The 27,303-nt window shown below is 44.0% G+C and overlaps 1 protein-coding gene across 2 annotated transcripts in view; it reads right to left on the bottom strand.

The window, feature by feature from the left end:
- PIP4K2A (phosphatidylinositol-5-phosphate 4-kinase type 2 alpha) overlaps positions 1-27,303 on the bottom strand; it is a 177,611-nt gene that overhangs the window by 51,083 nt on the left and 99,225 nt on the right. For both annotated transcript variants that reach the window (XM_040645330.1, XM_040645331.1), the window contains exons 2-3: positions 16,773-16,870; positions 15,365-15,461 (exon numbers count right to left, since the gene is read on the bottom strand). In XM_040645330.1, the coding sequence (XP_040501264.1) occupies positions 15,365-15,461; positions 16,773-16,870 (195 nt within the window). The remainder of the gene's footprint in view (positions 1-15,364; positions 15,462-16,772; positions 16,871-27,303) is intronic.

Below are 27,303 nucleotides of genomic sequence, written 5' to 3'. Positions count from 1 at the left end.
CCTTTCTAGATGAAATCCGACAGGATTGAGTGCTATGAAGTACAACTATGTTGCAGGGGTAGTAACTCAGGAAGGTCCTTCCGGGGCTGAGGGGGCGGCCGTGAGCGCATTCTCATCTCCCAGGATGCACCCGGCCCGGCTGTCGTGCACCGCCACATTCTGCAATAGCGCATTTGGGTCAGCGTGCGGCAGGGCACACCTGTCAAGTGCAGAGCCCACGCTGCCAAGGAACGGAATTTGCTTTCCTTAAGTTATTAAGAAACTGGAGAGAAGAAAAAAAAAATCGATATAACTTCCAATGACTTTAAATAGCAGGATTTGGCAGTGTTAAATTATTCTTGAGACAACTGAAATCCATTAGATAGACTGAGAAGGATGAAAATAATTTTCAGGACAAAAATGGCCATATTCATGAGAGTCTAATTCACCATGACATTGGTTTTTTCTTTTTTTCCCCCCCAAAAAATCTCCTTTGCAACTACTTCCTACTAAGAAGAGAAAGGAAGAAAATCAAAGTGAAGAGGTTTTAAACACTAGCAACAAATAAAAGCAATCGTTGCTATGGGCTAGTGGTCTTACACTTTTCTCCCACGCATTAGCGTGCAAAAAATTATTCCAAATAAATTCTTTTTGGAAGGGTGCAGGGTAGGTAATAAAGGATACCTGTACTCAGCAAAGGACATAATGATGGCCACTACTTATTAGTATCAGATATTGAAGTCTAACACCCTATCACAGACCAACGGGGGAGAATAAAATTGAAAACTGCACAGCAAGTGCTTCTCAAACTTTAATGAGCCACCGAGCACCTGGGGGATCATGTGGAAATGCAGATTCGGACCCCGCAGGTGTGGGCCGGGGAGGGACGCGGCAGGTGTGTCTACCAGGTGACAATCAGGGGTCTGCTGAATTGTGGCTGTGATGTGCTTTCTCTGTGCACAGTGTGTCAAGCCCAGCGCATTAGGCGTGTGATAATTACACACTTACCTGCATGAACACCCTTCCCATTATATGCTGTCCAGTCCTGGTTTGCTTAAAATGGGAAACTTCATTTTATTTTTTTTAAAGATTTTAAACATTTATTTATTTATTCATTCATTAATTTATTTATTTATGTGAGAGAGAGAAAGAGAGAGAGGGAGTGCAAGGAGGAGCAGAGGGAAAAGGACAAGCAGACTCCGTGCTCAGTGCGGACACCAACGTGGGGCCTGATTCCATGACCGTGGAATCATGACCTGAGCAGAAGCCAAGAGTAGGATGCTCTTCCCACTGAGCCACCCAAGCGCCTCAAAATGGGAAACTTTATAGTGAAGGGGACTTTGTTGCGTTGACTGTATTAATTCATTAGAGAAGTGTATAATAATAATATGTACAAGGCAGTGTATGGGTTTCCCAAGGGCTAGAAATGACTCATCACATAAGCAGTGGCTCTTCAGCTCAGATGTTACCTCCTTTCAAATTCTTTGTCTTCCCCTTCAGTTTCAAATATATTGATAGGGGCGCCTGGGTGGCACAGCAGTTAAGCATCTGCCTTTGGCTCAGGGTGTGATCCTGGAGTCCTGGGATCGAGCCCCACATCAGGCTCCTCTGCTGGGAGCCTGCTTCTTCCTCTCCCACTCCCCCTGCCTGTGTTCCCTCTCTCACTGGCTGCCTCTCTCTCTGTCAAATAAATAAATAAAATCTTTAAAAAAAAAAACCAAATATATTGATAATCATTTATTCCAGACTCTGCATTAGCATATTGTCCAAGTCTTAATCCTGGTTATAACCCTTTACAAATTCTAATCTTGGTTCTGCCTCAACTCAGCTTTTCAATAATCACATGAGTAGACCCAATGCACAGTGTCTACCTCCAGCGTGTAGAAGGATTTTTTAAGGCTCTTCGTTTTTAAATAATCAGTGAAGTTAGGAACAGACACTTTGTGAAAATTAAGAAAGTATCTTTATCACTACAAACATAAAAAATATGAATCAAATTTATTGAAAGCCTTAGATAAACAGAAAATCAGAAGAGTAAACGCTATTTTACACAACATGAACAATCCTTGGAATGACTCTAAGGCCTGGAAAAATCCAACTCCTTATTTTGTCTTTATTTTCACAACAGTCCTCTGAGATAGGCAAGGCCAGGTGCATTTTCCCACTCGAAGATAACCAAACTGTAGAGTACAATGGAATTAAGCAATACGCAGGCTCCTGCCTAAAGCTTCCTCTGAGGAAACCAAAAAGGGCAATTTTCAAAGACTAAACTTCTCCCATTACTTAACATCATTATCATAGACTTTCTGTGGTCTTTGAAATAAGGTAGAAGTGTGTGTGTGTGTGTGTGTGTGTGTGTGTGTGTGTGTGTGTGTAGGCGGTACTGTGTAACAGCAGGGCCCATGTTCTGCCACTCTCCAGCCCTTGGATATGTCATTTAGCCTCTTTGAGCCTCAGTTTCTGTGTCTATAAAGTGAGGGAGAATAAAGCAGGGGAGAGGGTGAGCTGAATGAGAGCTCTACCACAGACCTTTTATAACGCTAAGAACGTGTTTACTCGAAGGCACGGCGCACAGCTCCAGGACCTGTAGATTCACCTCAGAGGTGGGTCGGTAAGCTGCCCAACAACAGTTCGGTCAGAAAGGTATGACCACTACCTCAGCAGAGGCATAATGATGGTTTAACATATCTGGGCCACGATGAAAAAGAAGATGGCAATAGTTCTTAGGACAGCATGAAAAGAACACTTCATAGATTCCAGATATTCTCAGGACAATTTTGGCAAGAGCGAGAAAACAAGCTGAGAGAAGGAAGTTGAGGCCATGTATTGAAAGGAATCAGTGAGTGGCCTCCATTCAGTCTGCTATGTAGCAAAACTGAATATTGAAATTCTCTCAGTGTGCTTTGTTCTGTCACAAAGGAAAAATGAACCACGATATCATACAGGACAGTCGGCGAGTTTGGGAGGTCAAGAGGAGGAAGGCAGAGAAGCAGAGCTTGGGAGGGACTTTTGGGAGCCCCCAGAGGGTCCCTCTATGTGTAAATAATGCTCATAATCAAAGAGCATGACAGTTGAAAGCAACCTTGGAGATTATTCCAAACCATTCAATTTACAGGTAAGAAAACAGAATCCCAGGGATGGAAATGACTTGCTTGCCTTAGTGCTTGAACATCTGAGTGGGACGATGTACGGGGAGGGCCTTGCAGGGGCCTCACCCAGAACAGTCGGCCTCCACCCCTCCCGCCATTGCTGCCTCCCTCCCAGGCTCAAGAGTCCGGTGGGCATTAGCAATGGGACTATTGATACAGTCTTCTGTGGCGACAAACACCTTCTAATCACAATTTAGAGCATGAGCAAACTGGCACAAAACCAAAACTGTCTTTATGTTTTCAGTCTCACCAAGTAAAAATTAATCATCGTAACGGCCTCAATGCTAATGCAGCCCAGAGTCCTTAATTTACACTTTCATTAACATGTGTACAAATCCATCCTGACTCATTCTAGGGCTGTTCATTACTTGACGTGAGGCGGGTAGGAGTATAGGAGCTGTCTTCTCTCAAGGCCAGAGCTGAGACTGATTGATGCATGTTTGTGCAACAAGGCTTCAGGACAGGGAAAGTGTGTGTGGGTGAGCCCCGGGCTTCGAGTCAGACAATTCCTGTGGCACAGACGGAGCAGAAACCTGCCTAGAGCTTCGTACTTCTGACAGTCCTGTGCACGAGGATGACGGTGTCACTCCTAAGAATTCTTCACATTTCCCCCCCCTTTTTTTTTTTAAAGATTTTATTTATTAACTTGTCAGAGAGAGAAAGATCACAAGCAGGGGAGCAGCAGGCAGAGGGAGAAGGCTCCCTGCTGAGCAAGGAGCCCAATGAGGGACTCGATCTCAGAACCCTGGGATCATGACCTAAGCCAAAGGCAGACGTTAACTGACTGAGCCACCCAGGTGTCCTGAATTCTTCACATTTCTCACCATGTGGCACAGTAAGTTTTAATTAGTGTCAGTTTTAATTAGTTCACATGTTCTGAGAATTGCTGGAGGTTTTCATTCTCTTTGGTGACTGGCTTCTGTCTTTAAAGACTATCCTATCCCCGGTTTTTCCCTGCTTAAAACTGTAAGGATTTCCTTGGCAAAGAATGCCAAGGCTGAAAGAAGTAATCCTTTACTCTGGGAATATGAAATGCTAGGTCACTCTCCACAATGCTAAACTGGCAAGAAAGGAAGAAAGAAAAGAAAGAAACAGAAAAAGAAGTTAAGACAAAAATCTGCAAGTTTGGACAAGATTTATATGGTTCATTCCCCCTTCTGATTACTGCATGAGAGACTATGGACTCTGAGAAACAAACTGCGGGCTTCAGAGGGGAGGGGGGTGGGGAATGGGATAGACTGGTGATGGGTAGTAAGGAGGGCACGTATTGCATGGTGCACTGGGTGTTATACGCAACTAATGAATCATCGAACTTTACATCAAAAACCAGGGATGTACTGTATGGTGACTAACATAATATAATAAAAAAAATATTAAAAAAAAAGATTTACATGGAAGAAAGAAGGTCCAGCTGAAGACACCATTTTTTTTTAAGATTTTATTTATTTATTTGACAGAGATAGAGACAGCCAGCGAGAGAGGGAACACAAGCAGGGGGAGTGGGAGAGGAAGAAGCAGGCTCATAGCGGAGGAGCCCGATGTGGGACTCGATCCCAGAACGCCGGGATCACTCCCTGAGCGGAAGGCAGACGCTTAACCGCTGTGCCACCCAGGCGACCCTGAAGACACCATTTTTTTAAAAAAAAAATTCTGTCTCCTCTTAACCATCTGATTTAAAAGACCAAGTCTAAGATGAAAATCTGATCTAACCGAAGGCCTAGAAAGCACGGCTTATAGGGCTGGTTTAGTCATCTTCAAGGTAATTCCCATTTCCAAAGTAAAACATTTACTCTCAGGAATGTTCACCATTACCTACCTGTCTGTGTGTATTGAGAAAGCTGCCAGGTAAAATTACCCAATGACATCTACCTCGAGGGTGGAGCTCTACTCACATTCCCTCATTAGAAAACAGATTCCTAAAAAAATAAAAAGGAAGGAAGGAAGGAAGGAAGGAAGGAAGGAAGGAAGGAAGGAAGGAAGGAAGGAAACAGATTCTTTGTCATGGACAAAGCCATATATTCTGAAATAAGGTGCCATTTTAAAAATTCAAAATCTGGGATTCCGAACCTCTCAGTTCAAAAGCGTGAACATGCAAAACAATGTGCTCTCTGGATATTTGGGGTCAAAGTCACAACACAATGTAAAGGCGATCTAGGGCATTCAATGTGTGGAGCGTCCCACGGGCCTTCTGAAACGTCCTCATACATCTTCCCAAGTCTAGAAGCCATCAGAAGAGAACACACTCACAAACCCACTAAGTACACACTCATCAGAATGTTCTGAACATCAAAACCATCTCTGTTTAGTTTGTTCATACTTTTATTTAGTTTACTCATATTTTCTCAGGTTCGCATTGACATAAGCAGATGCCTGATGACCTTTCAAGTTCCAAACAGGGATGATGGTGAAGCTGGGGGACGTTATAACATGACATCGGACAAGGGAACTTTAAAAACCAAGACTGTGAATTTGGGCATGTTAATTTAAGCTCTTTTTGCCTCAGTTTCCCTATCCACAGAAATAATGATGAGGGTAATAATAATAGTAGTCAAAAGTTTGGGAGTTAAATCAGAGGAATATAAAGTTTTAGAACAGTGCTGGGAATAGAGTAGTACTCAATAAATAGTAGCTGTTATTACAAAGAGCGAATTTCAACTTGGAAGATATTTAGAAGTGCAGATCAATACTGATAGATGATTCTGCAGGTTGAGAAGTTAAAAATGAAGATGGACTTACAGAACAAGCTTCTCCCAATTTGCTCTTGATTCCTCTGGTCCCCACCCCAGCCAAGCCTCTCGTTTGTACCCACTGAGAATCGAGAGCCACACACAGTCCATTTACCTTTGCAGGTTATTTCCTTACAGTCCTCCTTAACAACCACTTAGATTTTTACAAAAGAATTTTGGGGCGCCTGGGTGGCTCAGTCGTTAAGCGTCTGCCTTTGGCTCGGGGCGTGATCCCGGCGTTATGGGATCGAGCCCCACATTGGGCTCCCTGCTCTGCTGGGAGCCTGCTTCTTCCTCTCCCACTCCCCCTTGCTTTTGTTCCCTCTCTTGCTGTCTGTCAAATAAAATAATAAAATCTTAAAAAAAAAAGAATTTAAAACATTTTATAAAGAACTTTCAAGTCAAAAATTGCCAACCCACAAGGTCTTCCTTCTGTCCTTGGCCTCCGGCTTACGTCCATCAAAGGGGAAAGGGGGTAGGACAAGTCTCTAAAGAAACAGAACAGGGGAAGGCGGTCGGGAGAGGTGGGTGACTCCTTCCTGAGGAGGAGGAGGGGAAGGGGAGGAAAGTAGACTGACTGGAGATGCCCATGAATTTGAAGGCACAGGGGAGGGAAAGTCAGGGGAGCTCCATGTGCAGGCCTCTGTGACCTCGAGGGAGAAGCAAGGCTAAGGGAGGGTGAGCGGTTGCCGGCTAAAGATGAGGGCTTGAGGAGAGGGGTGGAGGTTTGGAAAAGCAACCTTGGACCAATGGTCTGGAAAGTCATCTGTGTAACCCGCTGAGTTACGGTGACATCCACAATCCCATTCAATGCAGAGCCCTAAAAGACTCAACTCAACATTTAAAATATGGATCAAGAGACATTGATACAGTGTCTTATTACCGCCACTGCCCACAAAATTTTCTCACAGGACCCAGGTCTCAGCATGTAGGGCAGAAACAGAGTGACTTAGAAGGCAAGGGCATGGAGGCCTCCCAACTCCCCTCCTCCAGCCCTCACTCTGTTACCTGACTATCTGCAAAGAAAGTTGGACTTAACGTCTCTAGGTTTCCTTCTTGCTCTACTAATTATACTCAGTAACAGTTACTGCTGTTAGTTTGTAGAGACGTAGGAAATGCACAATGATTTGCTCTTAGTTTAGGGGGAAAATCTAATCACAAATGTAAACGAACTGAACGATACACGCTGTATTCATTGGCCGTTCATTCATTTCATATTATAAACTATGTAATTCCTCAAATTCACTTGTTCTAAATGGGAATACTGATATCATAACACCCAATCAAGAAAAAGGCAGCCAAAATCAATGGTGGAGGAAAATTAAAATCATATATTGAATAAAAAGTAAGCTTCAACCGCATTCTTCTTCCTTAATAAGCTTTACTGAGTTATAACTCACATACCATACAATTCACCTCTTTAAAGGGTGCAGTTCAATGGTTTTTAGTATATATACAAAGTTAACCATCACCACAATGAGTTTTAGAACATTTTCATCACCTCAAAAAGAAACCTGTACCCATTAGCAGTCACCCCCATTCCGACGCCCACTCTCCAAGCAGGAAACCATTATCCGCTGCCTTACAGATTTGCCTTCTGGACATTTCGTATAAACACACTCCTACAGTACACAGGCATCCGTGACAGGACCAAACTTTCTTCTTGAAAGTCCCTAAGGCGACCAGCTGTGCTAGCTGTAGACCCTGGGCGTCTCTGGGCGAGTGAAGGGACATTGTAGGCACGCTCTGCTCGGTCCAGTGCAGTGGACACATTATGGCCAGCAAATGCTGCTTCTTAGCATGCTCCTAGGCTTGCTGGGGAGTTGGGGAAAAAATGAACTCTCTGACCAAAACGGAAGGTCTAGGGCAGAGCTATTAAGTGGAAGACAGGTAACAGTATGACAATTTAGTCATTTTTTGCTTGCCTCTCTTGCCTCGTGGTAAGTGAACTTCTTTTTACCATTTCCATTCTGCATAGCCAAATACATGGCTGTCCCCAAACTCAACAGCCGTGTTTGAAGCTCTGGTGTCACGTCTGCCCTCGGCAGGAAATAAAGGAAGATAATGAGAGATGAAGCTCACTCTTCAGTGGCCTTCTTAACGCTTCTAATTGGAAATTTATTGTCATTTCCCTTAAGAAAGGGATTAACGGTGCCATCCTTCCTCCCCGCTCCTCTGAAAGTCTACACTGAAGATGTTTATTTCCGCAGTGGGAGGTCCGGGATTAGTGGGGCCTCCAGAGGGTGGAGGAAATGTAAAGGTCAATTTCATTAGCTCATTCTTGCCACCGATCTTCTATGCCTCTCCTGAAAATGTCACGATTTAGTAACCATTACGGTCCCCTGTGCATTTTTAAATATCCAAGCATTCTGAATACTGAATTCTCAGTCTTATGTGTTTTTGGATATTTTGCACTTTGATACGGGTTTGTAGTCCTGTTAAAAATCACGTATGAAAAGTTTTCATTTTTCATCAACAGAAAGGCCACCTACAACCAATTCCTCCATACTCCAGCGTATAAAAGCCACCACCGTGCAAAGGGAACATGTCGATATTGTATACGAGAACCTCGGCGACTGTCACCTACCCGAGATGACTTAATAACAGATTCAGAGAGTTGACAGCTAGGAGGGCCTCAGCGAACATCACGTCCTTTTCCCTCGTTTCACAGATGAGGAAACTGAGACCCACCAGGAAAAAGCGACTAGAGACAGCCACAGCGTCAGTCGCTGAAGATCCAACACTCTGACCAGCCTCCTTGCTCCCAGGAGATGTTCTTTTACCTAACCCATGCCACCTGTTTCATGGACTTGAAACCTGGAAGCCGATCGCTCCCTGCTGACAACTCAGGATTACGATTACATGCCTCAAATCACAAGGCCAGGAGCCAGGAGCAACCGCCCGGCCAAGGCTGCTTTCTGGGTTTGCATTTGACATATCTGTGAGAGCACAGATGGTCCTCTGACCCCGTCGGAGAGGTAAAGACCAACATGCTAACTTGAACATCATCATCAAGGATTTATTAAATGCCCACTGTGTTCAAAGCTGTATGTTAAGCTCTTCGGGAATTTCAAAGGAAGTCTGAGCTGTGATCCCAGGCGTAGTGTGGCTTTCATTAAGAAGGGGAGCAAGACACACTGCAATTTAACACTTATCAATAATGAAACAGCTGAGAAAAGAAGAACACAAAAATGAATGGTGATGGGGTGCCTGGGTGGCTCAGTAGTCTGCCTTCAGCTCAGGGCATGATCCCGGGGTCCCGGGATCGAGCCCCACATCAGGCTCCTCCGCTATGAGCCTGCTTCTTCCTCTCCCACTCCCCCTGCTTGTGTTCCCTCTCTCGCTGGCTATCTCTCTCTCTGTCACATAAATAGATAAAATCTTTAAAAAATAAAAAAACGAATGGTGATGATCAGCAGAGTTGCAGGAACTTCACAGAGCACCACGAGATCTCCTTTAAAAATCTCAGGTTGGTCCCTGACTGACATTAAAATGCCAGAGACCTGTGCCTGGGGATCACAAAAAGCAAACACAACATCTAACCTGGATAGGAGCGCCTTGTGGCAGGGACGACTGTCAGCTCTTGGCTGGAAATCACGGGTCATAACCCAAAGTGGGTTCAGTGTGGGGGAAACAAAGGCAAATAGGAAGCCTGAGTTCTCAGGTGGGGACAGTCTGCGATGGGGACAGTCATTGGTTCAACTCACAAGAAGGAGCAGAAAAAGCACAAGAAAAAAACCTGATGACGTTGATAGGTTGTGAGAGAGTTTCCCCAAAAGTCTGTCAGGAGATTGTCCAATGTGAGAAGAGCACCTTTGGTTTTCGGCCCAGGAGGAGTTTCTGTCCGATACGCACTGTGAGGCCCACGGAGGCTCGCTGGTGAGGCCAACAGGTGTGAGGAGAAGCTGTGAATGAGCAGGCTCAAGAGACACAGCAGTCACAGAGGAAAGAAAGAGCTCATACGGTTCAAGGAACAAGCAAATGCCAGATGGTGACAGTACAAGTAGGTCTGTCAAGAGATAAGCACCCACAAGCCAATCCCTCCCAGGTCGGGCCAGTGCCCCTGACCCTGGGCACCATCCAGGCAGCCCACCACATGACGAGCAAGATCACCTCTACGTTCAAAAGGCTAAACACTCAACTGCATCTTCCGCTCTCTCCTCACCCTTTCCCAAGCTTTCCCTCTCCTCTCCCAGCCTCTCAGGCTCCAACACCTCCACTCCTGTCAGGTTTCTCTTCCCCACACCTTGGGTAGCTACTCTCTGCTTGACCCTGTCAATGCTGAGGGCCTTGCTGTATGCCTCTTCAGACTCGCTAGGATAGCTCATAGCCTCCTCGCTGTGTTATCTCTTTTATGCATTCTGTACGTAACCACCTCAGTTATCTTTAGAAAATCCACATGTCATCACATCATTCCCCTGTGCAAAATCCACAGGGCTGTTCTGGGGCTGAAGAATCTGAGGGAAGTCTGCAGGCCGGTTTCCCATCTTTATCTCCACACTCCCACCACCATCGAGTTGCTTTGCATTTCCTGAGCTCTTGCGCCGCCATGTTTTGGCCCAGAAGGTTCACTTCCCTTGGTTTACCCCCCCCAGCCCTCCCTCCTCTTCTGCCACAGATATTTCCTAAGTGGCTGCCCAGAGCCAGGCTGATGCTAAACTCTGGGCCTGTACCCTTAGACACATGAGACTCAGTCCCTGCCCTTCGACAGTTTAAATGGTTTTTGGGAAAATCTACATTTGAAAACACAGCGATAGGCTCTGTATTCTACAGACACTGGCAGGTTTTCTCCCCCAAAGTTCCGTATCCTCTCAAGGTCTTAACACTTTCACATTTTATTTTTAAACTTGAAACTACAACATCAAAAGTTTAAAACGTTAGCTTTTAAAATTAATTATTTTAAAATTAGAATTCTCCATTACAAATACAAAGAAGACGACGCATCAAATGCAAATAATGAGGGATTCTAATTCAGGAGACGCGGTAGGGGAAAAGTAAACCTGGTATTATCCTCCACGGAGAACAAGAGGACTCAGTTTCAATTATGTGGTGGGTTGAGGCTTAACTGCATCATCTCCATCCTGCAGAACTTTTTGGTTTCTGGTGGGCAATCCTCTCCCACAGCTCAGAAACTTTAAGTGAAGTCTCCTTTTGACTTCCTAGGCCTGTTGTAAGAGGTTCTGATAGTCTGAGAGACTGGAAAGAGGGATGCAGATTTGCTTGGAGAAGAGTAAAAATCAAGATGTCTGGGTTTTTGTAAATCTCATTAGCAACTCTACAGAATCTGATACAGAAGAGTTAAACAAACAAACACACTAACAAAAGGGAGCTCCTTTGCCCTCTCTTCCCTTCTGCACCCCTATAATGTCTTGCACAGAGCTGAAATGCAATAGGTACAAATAACACACACCGGGTGGTAATCGTGCATAAAATCCTCCACCGAAGGGGGACCGGAGCTTTGGGGGGCGGGGTGTGGGCAGCAGAGGCAGAAACAGTATGAGGAATAGTGGAGACTTCCATGGGTGCACTCATCTTCAAAGATGCCTCATCTTAAAATATGGTAATGCAGAGTCACGTTGGCCCAACAACGATCAGAAGAACATAATTCAACACCGAGCCTCTTACAAACCAATGAAGTAATTTTAAGACACACTAATAAAGTGGAGAAAGTTCTGAATCTGGAAGCATTGGACATACCTACAAAGAGGCGTGTGTGTGTGTGTGTGTGTGTGTGTGTGTGTGTGTATGTTAAGTGATACTCTTATTAATGATGAATATTCTAGAACCTCTGTTTGAATTTGTCTTTAACAGCAAGAAAAAGAAGTTTTATTTTTAAAGGACATTCCAGAAACCAAAACCAGGGGAAAAGATACAAAGGTTTATGGTAGGAATGCTCTTCAATTCTTTTCAAGAATTTGGAGTTTGCGGATAGAGGTCAATTAGGTAGGCTGATTACCATGTTCTACTTTTATCAGATTCATCAATACTGACTTTTTTCAGGTGCAGCAAAAAGGCATTCACACACACAAGGCAGGTCGACAGCATTTATCCCTTCGATTCAATGTGAAGGTCTGAATACTAAATGAACCAGACAGCCGAGCTCCTTATCGCCACATTGATTTAAAGCCACTCGTCCAATAAGCAGGCACTTCAGAAAAACAAACACATCAAGGCAAAGCAAAGCAGTGTGAGGCCTGGTCCCTTCTAGCAATGTGGTGCCATTGTCTAATCTCACTTTTGAAATCAGATTGAGAAAGAGTATTTAATCTGGTACTACATATGTCAACCGATCACACGTTATGTGTGATCAGTGCAATGTCTGGGCAGTGGTGAGTTGATGTGCCCAGCAGCTGGGATAACAGTCCCTCTAGTCCTGACCTATGCTCACTGCTGGGCTTCCCAGGACCTTCCCAGGACCACAGCACCTCCACCTCCATCCCAGTAATGCCCAGTGGCCCTCAAGGTACAAACTCAGAGCCGGAGCTGGCACACTTCCTCCATTTTTCCAAACCAAGTAGCCAACAAAGTGGGGAGTGGAGCCCCACATTTATGATCTCGTCTTCAGTTTCAACTCCGAGGTCTACCCCTACGGAAAATTTTCTTAAAAGTAGAGATCTTGGGAAAGGAACATGGGACTGGGGAAGGAAACCAGCATATATCTCTGGTTTACTAAAGTTACTAAACACCCACCTTTTCTTTTTCTTTTTTTTTTTTTTAATAGAAATACAGTTGCCAAAGAGAAAGCAGCAATTTAAATGCCAAAAGCACTGGGCGTAGCTGAGGAAAGGAGCGGTGTTCAAATGATTAATTATACTCACACCGGCTCTCTATACTGATCTCTCCTGCTAAGACCTTCAGAGACTTGCCAGTTAGTTACGTGAATCATCCTCTACTTGCCTGATTTGCCTTTGAAGCTTGTAGTCAGCAATTTGCACTTACTGAAATATCAAGTTACATGGTTTTGTTTTTAGGGGGGAAGAAAGGTGAAGGAAAACTGGCTCATATCTTGGTATTTCCGCAACTAAACTGGTCATTTTGGGAAATTCTAGAAACTACTTTCATCTGTTGCAGTACAGATTTCAGGCTGGAAAGGGTCCATTTCAGATCTCACTTAACAGGGCTAATTCTGGGAAGACATTTAAGAACTTCATTTTGGTAATGAATTGAGGAACCTAACAATATTCTGTACTATAGGCTCTCAAAAGCCAGTTTCTGTGAAATGCCAGTGTAGCTGATTTAAAAAAAAAAAAAAAAAAAGGAGAGGGACAGAGGGAGGAACACACATGAGTTTAACAGGGCAATCAGGCAGAGGAGATTTTCTTAGGACATCAAAGCTGTCAGCTATTCACTCCTTTAAAGTACTGTTTATTTTCATAGGGCCTCTTTAAATGTATTAAGCAGTTCTTAACGTAGAGTCATTCCTTTTTTTCTTTTATACAAACCTTTTTTACTATTCCAAAATTTATTCTTTAAAAGTGACTTATTGGGGTGCCCGGGTGGCTCAGTCGGTTAAGCATCTGCCTTCAGCTGAGGTTGTGATCCTGGGGTCCTGGGATCGAGCCCCATGTCGTTGGGCTCCCTGCTCAGTGGGGAGTCTGCTTCTCCCTTCCCCTGCTCTTTTTTTTTTTTTTTAAAGATTTTTTACAGCTGAGTCAACATTCTATAATACCCCCACCCCCATCAGTCATGCTAAAAGTGTTATTTAGGACGCTTTGGGGTACAAGTAACAACAAGTCTACTGAAAACAGTTTTAAAACATAGGCCTTAAAAAAAAATGATGTCACTTCAGGGGCACCTGGGTGGCTCAGTCAGTTAAGCATCTGGACTCTTGATTTCAGCTCTTGTGCTTGCTCACTCTCTCTCTCACTCTCAAATAAATAAATAAATAAAATCTTTTTAAATAAATAAAAAGTGACTTATTTTTTTAGCAGTAAATTCCAAGTCTAAGTTTGACTGAAATTCTTTCTCTTACACATGGGGCCCAAATCTGAGCGCTGGCTCCACCAGTTTTTTTAAAAGCAAACCGAGCGCCCACTCGACTCTGTTCCACTTCTCTCCAGCTCTCTCTGGGGTGCACCCGAGCCTCTGCTCAGAACCCACCTCTGTGGAAAACTCAGCCCTGGTCCACAGAGGAGAGAATGTCACCGGCAGCCTCGCTAGCATTGCTTATTCAAAACCTGGCAGCTTGGAAGCTTCTTGTAAGCCTGAGTGAGCATGCGAGAAATTCTTGAAAACTCAATAATGGGGCAGGGCAGGGTGGAGAGGCCCACAATCTTTAAGGAAGTGTACTCAACTAAGCTCAATTTGCCTTAGGGACCCTATTCTTTAAGAGAAAATACAGGGTAAGCTATGTCAGTGTTTAACTTGTAAGGCCACTCAGGGTGGCAATATGGCACTTAATGCAGGATAAATTAGGATCTCTGATTTGGGGCAAATGAAAGAAAGTGTTTACTAGATGTGAAGGGATTTAAAACGCTCAGTGCTTTCACAGTAAAATGAATAGACTGTCCTAAAAGACCAGAAAGTAGCCCTTGCATCTCTTAACTCAGATTTTCTCCTTCTAAAAAAATCCTTGTGGGGGCGCCTGGGTGGCTCAGTCGGTTAAGCATCTGCCTTAGGCTCAGGTCATGATCCCCCGGGGTCCTGGAATCGAGCCCCTCCCTTGGGCTCCCTGCTCAGCTGGAAGTCTGCTTCTCCCTCTCCCTCTGTCCCTCCTCCCCACTCATGTTCTCTCTCTCTCAAATAAATAAATAAAATCTTTTTAAAAAATCCTTGGTTTTTACCAATCTGACTGGCTAACTGATGCCAGGTCCTTTCTCAGGAGAAACGACCATGGATTAGCACTTATGGCAGCACCAGGATCTCAACTGGAAAAGTCAAATTTGAGAACGAGGCATATATAGGAAGAAAAGCAATGGTGCACATTTTTATGGGAACCAAGAGCAGATGACAGTGCTCCCCAAGCCATTCCCAGGACTGGCAGGCTCCTGCTGGTGACAAGAGCTCTGAGGTCACTAGACCATGACACGTCGTAGCGCACAAGGCGTGGCCTCTGACAAAATGCTGCGAGCAAGGGTCAGGTTCGGCCAATTTGAAAAGCAGCAGATCAATCAGAACAAAAATAAAATTTCTACGATTGCTACGTGGCCGCTGCAAATACAGGAAATGTGAATTCAAGACACACATACGCACTAGCACAGGCTGCTGACACGTCTGACAGCAGAAATCAAAGGAGGCTCTGCTGGCAGGACACTTGCTGCAAAATCAGAGTGTCACCTAGAACTCTCGCGTGTGTTCCCTTCCCAAACAATAATCTTTTCCTGCCGACTGCTAAAATCATTCTGTATAGAGTCTCCTAAATAAAAGAGCCCTTGACTTCAGAAAACACACTGAAACATTCTTATATAAAATGAAAGTTACTATTATATAATTACTTGTAATGAAAAAAAATGCAAGTCCTGTTTTACAGAGCAAATCCCATTTGAAGCAAAGGTTACAAAAGCAACTCACCTGGAAATCCTGATCGTCGATGCCAAACCTCTCCCTCAGGTTACGGAAAACCATCGGGCAATATTCCTTAAACTTGAAGTGGCTCGGCATGTTTTCTCTGAAACAGTCACAATGTGGAACAAATTTAGATGTACAAAATGTTAACCAGACCTGAATCTGCCACCATCTAGGTCCACGTGTAGCCAAGTGCCTGCAGTTGCCCATCCCCAGAAGGCATGGCTGGGCTTCATAGGATCGACTACGACCCACAGTAAATCCAGGGGACACAGGGACAGACCGGTCCCATTCATCTCCTCGCACCACCCACGGGCCCTGGGACTAGATGACCATTCTAATCCCGACCAGTCCTTACAGCCGCTTCCCCAAGGACGAAGAAGTGGAAAGAGAAGGGGCCACAAGGAGGGAAACAGTGAAGGGACAGCAAAGAACTTGGGAGGCTGGGGACGGGCAGCAGAGCGAGTCACAGACGTGCTCCCCACACTCCTCTCCTCTGGGACTTGCTGATTAAAGCTTGCAAAACAACACTATCTCTCAGTCCTTGAACAACCTATTTGACGCTATATATAAGTACCACATTCTAAATTCACAGAGGAAAAGTCCCTCCAAAAGGTCAACCTCTAAACAGTAGTAAGAGAATTAACGCATCTGCTTCCCATCAGAACAATGATCACATTAAAAGAGATCGTAATTCCCTCATGTGGGAGGGAATTCTTGGAGGCTCATCCCACTCACTCAGAATTGCTTCCTCCTTTGTGTACATGTGTGTACACACACACACACACACACCTCTACTGTCGTACTTTGTACACCAAATTATAGTAATTTGTATATGTGTCAGGTTCCAACCACCTGCCGGTGAGCCCCCTGTGGGCAGGGCCGTTTCTTGCACTTCCTCGTACCCCCTGCTCTCAGTGGACAGCTAATACATTACGTGCTCCATATGACATCTAAAATGACATGCAAACGAAGGAGAAATAGTCTCAAGGCCCAACGTGGCATCCAATTAGGTTTTATAAAAATATACCTTAATTCTTTCTTATTCTATGAAGGAGTCCTTCCTGTTTGTGAAGTGGGCATTATTAGAGTTTTGTGTAAGATAGCTGAGGTCCATAGCTGCTAAAAATTCCAAGCAATTTACAGCTTCAAACATTTAAATTGTAATGAGAATATCACTTTTAACATATAAGATATTCATAGAGAACAATATGCCATATGGCAAAAGGATATTACCCAAGAGGGCCTGCTGTTGCTTTTCTGAAAATGACAGATGGTTATGTTTATCACAGGATTAACTTCATCAGCAAAACTTTACTCCCACCCATTGAAAAATAATGTGATTATAGAAATTCACAAAAATCATGCTCCTGGCAGCCATGTCAGTCCTATAAAAGGCCGTACTTGTACTTACTTGTTAAAAAGGTGATTGTCCACCTTTATCTTTGAATAGGCTTTGAAGTCATCTGGCATCAACATAACAGGGATTTGAACATGGCTCAGTTCATTGATCTAGAAAAATACAAAACAAATGGCACAGGTCATTACTATCTACGTGGAATGTGCTTGACTTGAACACGGAGCTCAGGAAGAAAACCCAGTAGACACAAGAACCTCCCGCCCACCTTCCTCCTGCTCCTATCCCAATCCGTCTCTCTCGTTGCCCTCCTCGCTCCCCCTTCAGGCCTTGCCACTGCCTCCACCTCACGTCTAGCTCCAACTCCCACTGCTCATCTGGGTCCCCGCTGCTGGGCTTGCAGGGGCCTCCGGGGGCCAGTGGCAAGGGAGGAATCCTGGAGGGTGAACCCTCATGGCCAGCTGTCCCTGCTTCTCTCATTTATCTTCCCGCTGCCCCTCCAGCGCCTCAGCCCAGAGCTCCTTTGACCACACGTCCGGGACAACTACTCCCTGTAAAGAAAATGCTATCTGAGAAAGAGGGCTTTTAAACTTCTGACATAAATATTTGTTGAATTAACGAATGTGACCATTTCTTTGAACGTCTGGGTACTCAAAAAGCCACACTGTCATTCATGTGATCTGTATCTTTCTTACAGGAACTACGTTTAAAAATAAGTTTTGGGGCAAGGCATGAATTTACCAAGAGAGCAGCCTTCGTGAAGGAGGGGACGGAGACATACAGCCCTGGGACTGAGTAAGAGGGAGATGGGTTTGAAAGGGGTCAAGACTAGAAGTAAAGATGTGGTTACAGAAAACAAAGGGTTGGACCCGGGCGCCCGGGTGGCTCTGTCGGATGAGCGTCTGACTCTTGGTTTCGGCTCCAGTCATGATCTCAGGGGTCGTGAGGCAGAGCCCCACGCTGGGCTCTGCGCTGGGCATGGGGCCTGCTCAGGTTTCTCTCTCTCCCTCTGCCCTTCCCGGCTCATACTCTCTTTCTAAAATAAATAATTAAATAAAATCTTAAAAAAAAAAAAAAGAGGAGGAAGAAGAAGAAGAAAACAAAGGGTTGGACCAAGTTCTATCTGAGTTCCAGTGAATGGCAGGAACAGCTTTTGACATATGACTTTGAAAAGGCTGAAGTTTCTCTTGGTTAATTATTTTTTCTATCTTGGCTCCCAAGCTATACCTCCCTTGTTGCTACTAAATAAAAACCACTTTAGAGATTTATACTTCCAGTAAATTGAAGATTCTCAGAAGGGTTCTCAGTTATAAAAACAAAACAGAACAAAGGAAGACAAAGGAAAAAAATGAGTTCTTTGATAAAGCAGAGTAGTTAACACATTGCTGGGTTCAGAGAATGTAGAGAAAATCTTCAAGATGTCTTCCTTCTCCTAAAAAGAGTCTAACCCACGGGGAATGCGATGACAAGCAAGCATGAATAGAGCTGTTTCTCTGAAGATAAATACCAATTCCGACAGTTAGGTGGGTCAAAGGAAAGCTGCGGAGCTCAACCAAACACTTCAAACCTTAAACGAGGACCCTCGAAGGAAGTAAAAGGAGGCCCAACAGCTGGTGGAAGTAAGTGCAAATGGTGTCCGGGGAAAAGCACCCCCCCGGCAGGCCTCCAGGAGTCTCACAGACTCAGTGCAACCAAACACGAGTGCACAAAGATAATGAGAGCGGGATTCAGCAGAAAAAGAAATTATTTTCATGACTTCAGCTATTAGAATGTTCAGATACAGAAAAGAAAACAAAAACCGTGCGTAAAACGTATGAAGAAGTAAAAGATGGACCGGCAACAATGAGTAAACCATGAGACCTTCCAAATGACCAGTCAGGTTGAAAGAGAATCCAATAAAACTTTTACAAAATGAAAACTATAATTGGTGAACAGAAACTAGAAGAAAGAGCCCCTCATGTAGGGCTTCGGCAACAAACTGGATAACTGGAGGGGAGATCTGAGGAAGTTACCCAGAATAAACAAAGAACGAAAATGTAATATATAAAGAATGATTAAGGAAGAAAAAAAAAAAGGAGAAGAAGAATGTTTACGACAGGGGGTTTGGAGTGAGATTACATGAAATGTTAGAGGAAGGGAACAGAGTATGGGGAAAAGACAATATTCAAAATAAATGGCTGAGAATTTCCCACCACTGATGGAGGTTATCAATCTATAGATACATAACATGCAATATACACAAAAATAGTCTAAGAAGAAATCCACACCTAGATACACTGTAGTTAAACCGAAGATACCAAAGTCAAAGAGAAGAAAAGTGGCCAGAGGGAAAAGACAGAACGCAAAGAAGGAATGACAACCAGACCGACAGCTAACTTCTCAGCAGCAAAACTGGCAGCCCAAAGACAGCGGTGTATCTTCCAAGTGAAAAACGACTGCCCACATGACCTGTGTACTGTGGTATAATATATTTCTGGTCTACTATCTGGGTTCCTGGCAGGAATCTAAAAGCCTTGGAATTTCCAGAGTGACAGGAATATCTTCCTGTCATAAGGTGCCCTTTATGAGCACCCCTGAATTTATGGTAATGAGGTGACTCAGGGCGGGGCTGTCACCAGAATGACCATTAAGTACAGCTTTGGCACGGTCAGCCCTGCTCACTGACCTCACGGAAGGGGAAGGAGGTTGCTAGAGATTAAGTTCCATAAAAACTCTTGAACAAGAAGTGGTGAGCTTCTGGGCTGGTGAACACATCCACGTGCCAGGGGGATGGCACACCCCAGGTCCACGGGGACAGAAGCTTCTGTGCTCGGGACCCTTTTGGGCCTCGGCCTATGTCCCTCTTCACCTGGCTGTTCATCCGCATCTCTTATAACATCCACTACGGGAAAGTGGTAAATGGGCATAAAGGTTTTCTCTGAGTTCTGTGAGCCGCTCTAGCAAATTCATCAAACCCGAGGAGGAGGTCGTGGAACCTCTGAATTAGAGCCAGTAGGTGAGAAGCACAGGTGACAGCCGGGGCTTGTAGTTGGCGTCTGAAGGGAGGGCAGTCTGTGGGACAGAGCCCCTAACCCCCAGGATCTGATGCTCTCTCCAGAAAGGCAGCGTCAAAATTCACTGCTTCGTGGTACCAAACAAACATATGTGGGATAGACCCACTAAAACTACCTCCCCAAAAATGAGAGCAAATTAAAGGCTTTTTCATAGAAACAAAACCGAGAACTTAGCAACAAAGGACCCCACTAAGGAAACGGATAAGTTTTAGAAGCATATTATTTAGATTGTAAGGACATAATTCAGAAAGAAAGTAAACGGTATGTATCTGAGATACAAAAAGAATTCGCAAATAAATTGGCAAATACGAGGATACATCAATACAAGTATCGATATTGACGAGGATAAATACAAGTATCGATATTGACGAAGATAAATACAAGTAAACATCACCTATATAAAGTAATAATGCTTAATTCATGGGATGAACATGTACAGAAATAAACACTGAATAACAACAGCATGTAAGCTGGGAAGCAGACAAAGTTACGGTGCCCTTGTACTATTCAGGAGGGTAAGATATAACTTAAGTATTATGATAACATTTAAAAGACAAACATTAAAAGAACAGAACCAGAGTATCTAACTTCCAAACCAGTAGAAGGGGAAAAACAGAATAAGAAAACAAATAAAACTCCTTATTTTAAAAAAGAGAGCAAAGAAGAAAATATAAACGCTGCCAAAAATGGGACAAAGAGAAAGTAAATGGTAGAAATTCATCTGGATATACACATAATCCCAATAAGCATACACAGGCTAGAAGTTAAAAACAGACTGTCAAGATGAATTAAAAACTATGAGCTACATGCAAGCTATATGAGCTAAAACATAACTCAAAAAGGTGGAAAGGAGCAGAAAAAACATATTAAACAGTCCCCAAAATTATTGGGAAGCTAGTTGACCTTTACTAACATGACAAACTAATAACTTTAAGACAAAAGCATTATTAAGAATAAAGAAGGTCTGTACATAATGATAAAAGGTTCAATTAGTCAGGAAGACAGGATTCATATTTTAACTACCTAATTAGCCTGGAAGTATACAGAAAACCCTTAGGACCTCAAGGAAAATAGGCAACCCATTATTACAGAAGAAGAGCTGAATATGCCTTCTGGATAGTTCAAACAGCCAGAAAATTAAGAAAGATGTAGATTTTTATTTTTATTATTTTTTAAGACTTTATTTATTTATTTGTCAGAGAGAAAGAGAGAGGGAGGGAGAGAGCACAAGCAGGGGCACTGCAGGCAGAGGGAGAAGCAGGCTCCCTGCTGAGCAAGGAGCCTGATGTGGGACTAGATCCCAAGGTCCTGGGATCATGACCTGAGCCGAAGACAGACGCTTAACTGCCTGAGCCACCCAGGTGTCCCAGATGTAGATTTTTTTTTTTTTAAAGATTTTATTTATTTATTTGACAGAGATAGAGGCAGCCAGCGAGAGAGGGAACACAAGCAGGGGGAATGGGAGAGGAAGAAGCAGGCTCCCAGCGGAGGAGCTTGATGTGGGGCTCGATCCCATAACGCCGGGATCACGCCCTGAGCCAAAGGCAGACGCTTAACCGCTGTGCCACCCAGGCGCCCCCCAGATGTAGATTTTTAAACAATTTCTTGAACATCATTCATTCAATATAGGGTATAGTCTTCCAGATGCTTGGGATAAGTGATTGAAAACAGATTAAGATGCCTGCCCTCCTGAAGCTTACACTTGAGTGGGAAGAGTCAAAAAATAAAAGATACACTTAGAAAATTACTATGTTAGACATAAATTATCTACTATGTTAGAAAACTACAAAAAAAATTAAAAGAGCAGTATAAAAGGGTAGGGAATGCCTATCACTGCATGGGTGAGGGTCATCAAAGTATTTTAAATCAGGAGGGTTGGAGTAAGTCAAGGTTTGGAAGAGAAAAGAGGTTTAGCATTCTAATGCAAAGGCCCTGGGGCAGGGTGTGCCTGGTACACTTGGGACAGGGAGACCCCTGTGGCCGGAGCAGATAACCTGAGAAGAGAAACAAACTAGTTTAAGAGTTGAGATCACTGAAAAGACTGGCTTTCATTCCAAACCATATGGGATCTGTTGCAAGGTTCTGGGTGGTAGAGTGATGACATCACTTAACTTAGGGTTTAAAAAGATTACTGGAGGGGTGGGGGTGGGCACAATTATAGAAGCAGGAAGCAATGACAGCAGTGTAGGTAGGAAAAGGGATATTTACTGAAAGTGGAGCCAACATGATTTCCTGAAGTTCTGGATGTGGGGTGTGAGAAAGACAGAAGCCAAGACCAGGTTCGAGACCTTGGCCTGAGCAATTAGGGGGACGGAGCTGCCATCATCCAAGGTGGGGGAGAATTCCTTCTTATGCTTTTGCCTTCTGAAGCACGTTAAAACTGAGTGCTTTAATAATTTTTTAAAAACGACAAAATGGAAAAAATATATGCCAACTATCAGGCTATTTATAACATATATATATGTATATATATACATATATACACACATACACACACACACACACACACACACACACACACAATGTTGGGCGCTGCAGATTCTCAAACCTTACGATCGGATTAGATACCACCACTGGCATTTCCTGATCCACTTTGATTTTCGTGCGGCACTTGTTTTTTTTTTTTTTTTTTTTTAAACACAACTGCTCAGCACCCAGCTTCCCAAAGATATCATGTCCTTGAAAGGAATGCGGTACAATCTAAGTTGAACTGCGAACTCCCTCAAGCTAGTCGTTTGCATGCTATCTTACAGATGCTGAGTATCGCCACATTTCTCTCGAAATTTGAAAATATCCTCTGGCGCTCCTGGTAAATGTGCTGCAATGCCCTCCAGCACCCTGGCAGAGTTTGGAAAGCCCAGAGCTAAACAGCAGATGTTTAAAACAGCAAATGATATAATCTAATTATAGACTAAAATCATCAGTTAATCCCTTAAAATTTGCTGCAATGGATCATAACCTATAAGCACTTCAGATTCATCCCAAACGAGCTTAGTTACAACCAGCACTTAATCCTTAACCTGTGTAAACCGATCATCTCTACAAGTATTTTGCGGTTCAACTGCATTTGTCCAAGGCCAAATTACAATTCCGTTCCTTTCAAATTATTTCAATAACTTAATCAGGGATCGCTTTTAGTCTACTCTATATTATTAAAATCTCCTTCATGTTATGATCCATAAAAATGTATGAAGCTGTCACTTAACAAAAACGCGAGGCTAATTTAAAATCATATATTCTCTCCTATTCATTTTACCCAAGTATCTTAAATCACTCTCAGTATATCTGTGAAAAATTAAAAAATATATATCTATACCAGCACTGGAATATCCAAGTTTGAAAACAAGAGAATCAGAACTAAAAACCAAGTTTTGTGACAAGCACCGTGAGAACGAAGCTGGATGACCAATCGGTTTTTCTGTATCTTGTGGAAACAAGAGTGTAAATAAAACCAGAGGACGTTTACGGGTGGCAAGGGGAAGTGGAAGAGCGATCACTTCATATCACTTTCCCCAAATTATACAGAAAAAAGTCAGAGAGACCATAATAAATTATCCCCAGCACAATGTAGGCTCTGAGCGATCACCGAGAAAGCAAAATCCAGTTTGAGATAGGAGCAACCAAACCCCTGAATTCCTACAGCTCATGCTGTTGGGATCTGGATTGGCAACAGTATCTTCTTTAGAAAGAAAGCAAGAAAGGAAACTTCTGAAACTTTTCTGCTTTATAGAGTTCCTGCTCTGGAAAAAGTTTTGTGGAAGAAAATATGAAAACCTTTCAGCCAAAATGGAAGGTGTGATTTGGAAATTTGCCAATATGCACTCACCCACCACCCATCCTTTCGTGAGAGCAACACGTGAGGGTCCGCTCTGGGCTGGGCACTGCACAAACACCAGCGTTCACCCTCACGGTGCGTACAGTCTAGAGGGGCACGTGCATTAACTGAAGAAGTGCACAAATGTAAAATTCCAACAGTGATAAGTGTCGGGAGAGAGGACATCAGGCTAGGAGCAAGCATGACAGACCTTAGACAAGGGCAGGAATGACTAAAGGAGGAGCTAGACTTGAGCAGAAGGCAGGTGGGGAGGATTCCAGGAAGTAGGTCACAGGTGCAAAGGCCCTGTGGCAGGAGGGGGGGGAATAGTTAACTAGAGAAATAAAAGGTTAACATGTTAGGAATGCAAAAAATCAAGAGGGCGCGTGATAGGATGGGGCTGAACAGCATGCCTCCGAGGACCCTCAGAGGCTACAGTGGAACTCCAGCAGAGGCCAGAAGCCTGGCACAGCATGGAAACAGAGACAATGAAAGTAGATTCCAGCAACGCTGAGGTGGTAAAAACATGGACTGTCCAGACCATGATTCCATTTACTGAGTCAGAGCACTTTAAGGGAAGAGTTCAGTTTTGAACTCGTTAAATTTGATGTGCTCTTTAGACATCTTCAGTGTTGAGGTCAGTAGGCAGGTGGACATGTGGATCTGAAGTTCCCAGGGGAGGCAGGGGCGGGACACAAAAATATGCATTATCTGTACATAAGATAGTTCTTCCATGGGAGTCAATGAAATAAGCCTGAGAGTGGACAGAGAGGACAGGAGGGCCGAGAAGCAGTCCTGAGGAACATCAGTGGTTAATAGCATGGAGAGGAGGATGAGCCTGCGAGGGAGAAAGGGAAGCACGGTGTCCCCTCAAGGACATAAGGGAGGAAGGAGTGAAGAACAAAACAGGACAAGAATAGTGTTGACCGCTTTGACGAGGTGGGAAGTCTCGCTGGACTGAGCACCATGGGGTCTTTGGCAGCCTTAGCATGAAGGGTTCTGATGGAGGGGAGCAGTGGAAACCAGAGTAGAGAAGCTGAGGGGGGCGGGCAAGGGGAGAGAAGGCAGATGCTGAATCTGGCTGGTTTCTAAGTCTAGGAGAGAAGGAGAGAGAGAAAGAGAGAGAGAGAGAGAGAGAGGGACAGGCAGCGGGATGAGGGACAGAGGAGATGCCTGAGAGAAGGGACATTGCTTCTAGAGCACTTCTACGCTGGGAATGGGTGGGATCCAAGATGTAAACGAAATGGGCTGTGGGGAGGCAACTCCTCCAGCAAAAGAGGGAAAGGGACAGGGTTGTGTGGAAGCAGTCGAATCTGGCAACTCTTCTCCCTGGGAAGGAGGAACTGTGGCCATGGGGCGGGGGTGGGGGGGGGAGTGAGAGGCAGGCTGGGGGCGAGCGGGGTGGTGCTCAGAGGCTTGGAGAGAACACAGAGAACTGGAAAGAGTGACCACAGAATGTGGGAGAACAAGTTCCCAGAGGGGCACACGGCTGGGCTTTGGGGCCGAGGGGAGTCTGTCTGTAGCCTGTGATGGTTCGTAAGCCCGTGGAGGGACACCCCGGGCAGAGCTGGGCCTCAGGGTGCGGTGCAGAGGCGGAGGATGGCCAGGGTCCTTCAGGTCCGAGGTTTTCACTAGTCGCATGTGACATAAAGAGCAATGGAGTTCCGGGGTGACCACCCGGAAATGGGAAGTCAGCACAAAACACTTCACTGTCGCTGACGGGGGCAGCACCCACGCACAGGGTGAGGCACAAAGCAGCAGAGAGAAGAAATGCTGGAGTCCAGACAGGACTACGGGAACCGTGAGCAGGGAGCCGCCGTGGCAGGTGCCGACGGCTTCTGCGAGGGAGGGGAGCCCGATGTGGCTCTTGACAGATGGAGAGATGTGACTTTCATTTAAACATCTGGAAAATGCATACTTTTAGTTATTGCTACAAGTCCTAGCTTCACAAATCAGAAGACTCCAGGCTGTGGGGAATGTTTCGCCCTCATTATTAGAGAAGAAAAAAAGAAATGAACTCTGATTATACTCACTCCTTGCTTTACATAGACTCATAAAATCATGAAATTGAAAGAGAATCTTCGAGATCCCAGCCTCGGCTCTCATTCTGCAGAGCACAATGTGTCCTGGTATATCTACCTCTTTCTAATCGAGCAGCAGCCCCATTCTAAGTTATATCAGGTGGTTACTTCACGCGCGTTTTATCTTTCATTCATGAGGGCTTCACATTTCCTTTGGGTTTCTGTTTTCCCAGAAATTCTCCCCAAACCACTTGGTCAGATTACGAGTAGCTAGATTTCATGACCCGTAAACAAATACTTCACAAACCAGAGGATCTACCATGTAAAAGCTTTTAATTAGTAAACACTGTTTTTCAGTAACGTGCCCATGAGTGCCTATATTATCTTCTTCTATAAGCTCGCCTGTACACAATATTCATCGGTTTCACCAAAATGTATTATTTATAAGGCCATCCAAAAACTGAAAGGCTATTTAACTTTCTGGATAATCTCTCCTTTAGTCTGACATTACACAAATAAAAATACATCCTTGTTTCTAGCTCACATTCTTGAGCTCATGGAGGTAATGACAATGAGCTACCATCTTGAATACGGTTAAGTTAATCCTATTTGTTAGTTTCTATATTCCACACACAGGTTTGGGTTGTGAACACTATTTCAGGACAAAATTCTTGGGTTTCAAAATCTTCAGTGTGAGAAAACTTTATTAGTTTGGCATTTCTATCTAGCCCAACCATTCCATATGGCCCACCCCGAAATTGGTAGCAAAACTCAGTGTTACCATCACTAGTTTACATTTGCTATCATTAGTATTTAACAAGGCATTAGCACTTTTTTCTTTCTTTATAGACACTTACATAGGGAACACACATACATAGCTATATTGATATATGCTGAATAGTACCCATGAAAGGAAATAAAACAATTTTGTCCACCACTACTAGTTGGAAGGAAGGAATGACGCACATCTCCCATAAAAGTAAGCATACATTATGAAATCCAAGTAGCTTTAAATTTATGGAGATAAAAGAGGTTTTGGAGCTTATTAAAATTTTATTAGGTTAACAGTACACTGAAAGCACTAGTTATATTATTAAGGCCACATTTAAGGTTCCTTGGGTTGCAAATACTTAATAACCTCTCACAACGGAAGTGCAATACCACTTTATACTTATGAGTACTTCAAAGTTGTCAAATCATTTTGGCAAATATTTTTTCATTTTGTATATGTGCTGACAGTCCTATTCATAGCCCTTATAAAGCTCAAGGGCATTTAAAGTATTGTAAATACCCCCAGGCTGTAGGATGTGTCTCCCAGGACTCTGGGAAGAGCTTGACTTCCGTTTATGCCGTGTCAGTCACCCCCAAAACAGAGAGGTGTGGACCAGCTCTGCTTTTCTGCTTAGCCACTGGGCATCAATATGGACGATGCTGTGGCCCAACGTAAGACACCAAAAAAAGCAGCTTTGTTGTCAGTCTCAATAGAAACCAGGGCAAAGGGGTGCGAGGAGGGTTAGTACGAAGGGTTACCCAAGTGCCCATATATAAATCAAGAGTGGGGGAGAGAAGAGAGAATGTGTGTAGAGGGGAGAAGACTGATGGGCATGGGGTGCTGAAGGAGGAGAATGAGGAGAGCTGCTGAGGTCTCTGCTCAGCTTTGCCTAACGCACTTTAATGCCTGGTATTAACCTTGCTGCTCA

Source organism: Ursus maritimus, unplaced genomic scaffold (genome assembly GCF_017311325.1).
Source record: "Ursus maritimus isolate PB19 unplaced genomic scaffold, ASM1731132v1 scaffold_31, whole genome shotgun sequence".
In the NCBI taxonomy this organism is placed as follows: Eukaryota; Metazoa; Chordata; class Mammalia; order Carnivora; family Ursidae; genus Ursus; species Ursus maritimus.
This window is presented reverse-complemented; position numbering and strand designations above follow the sequence as displayed.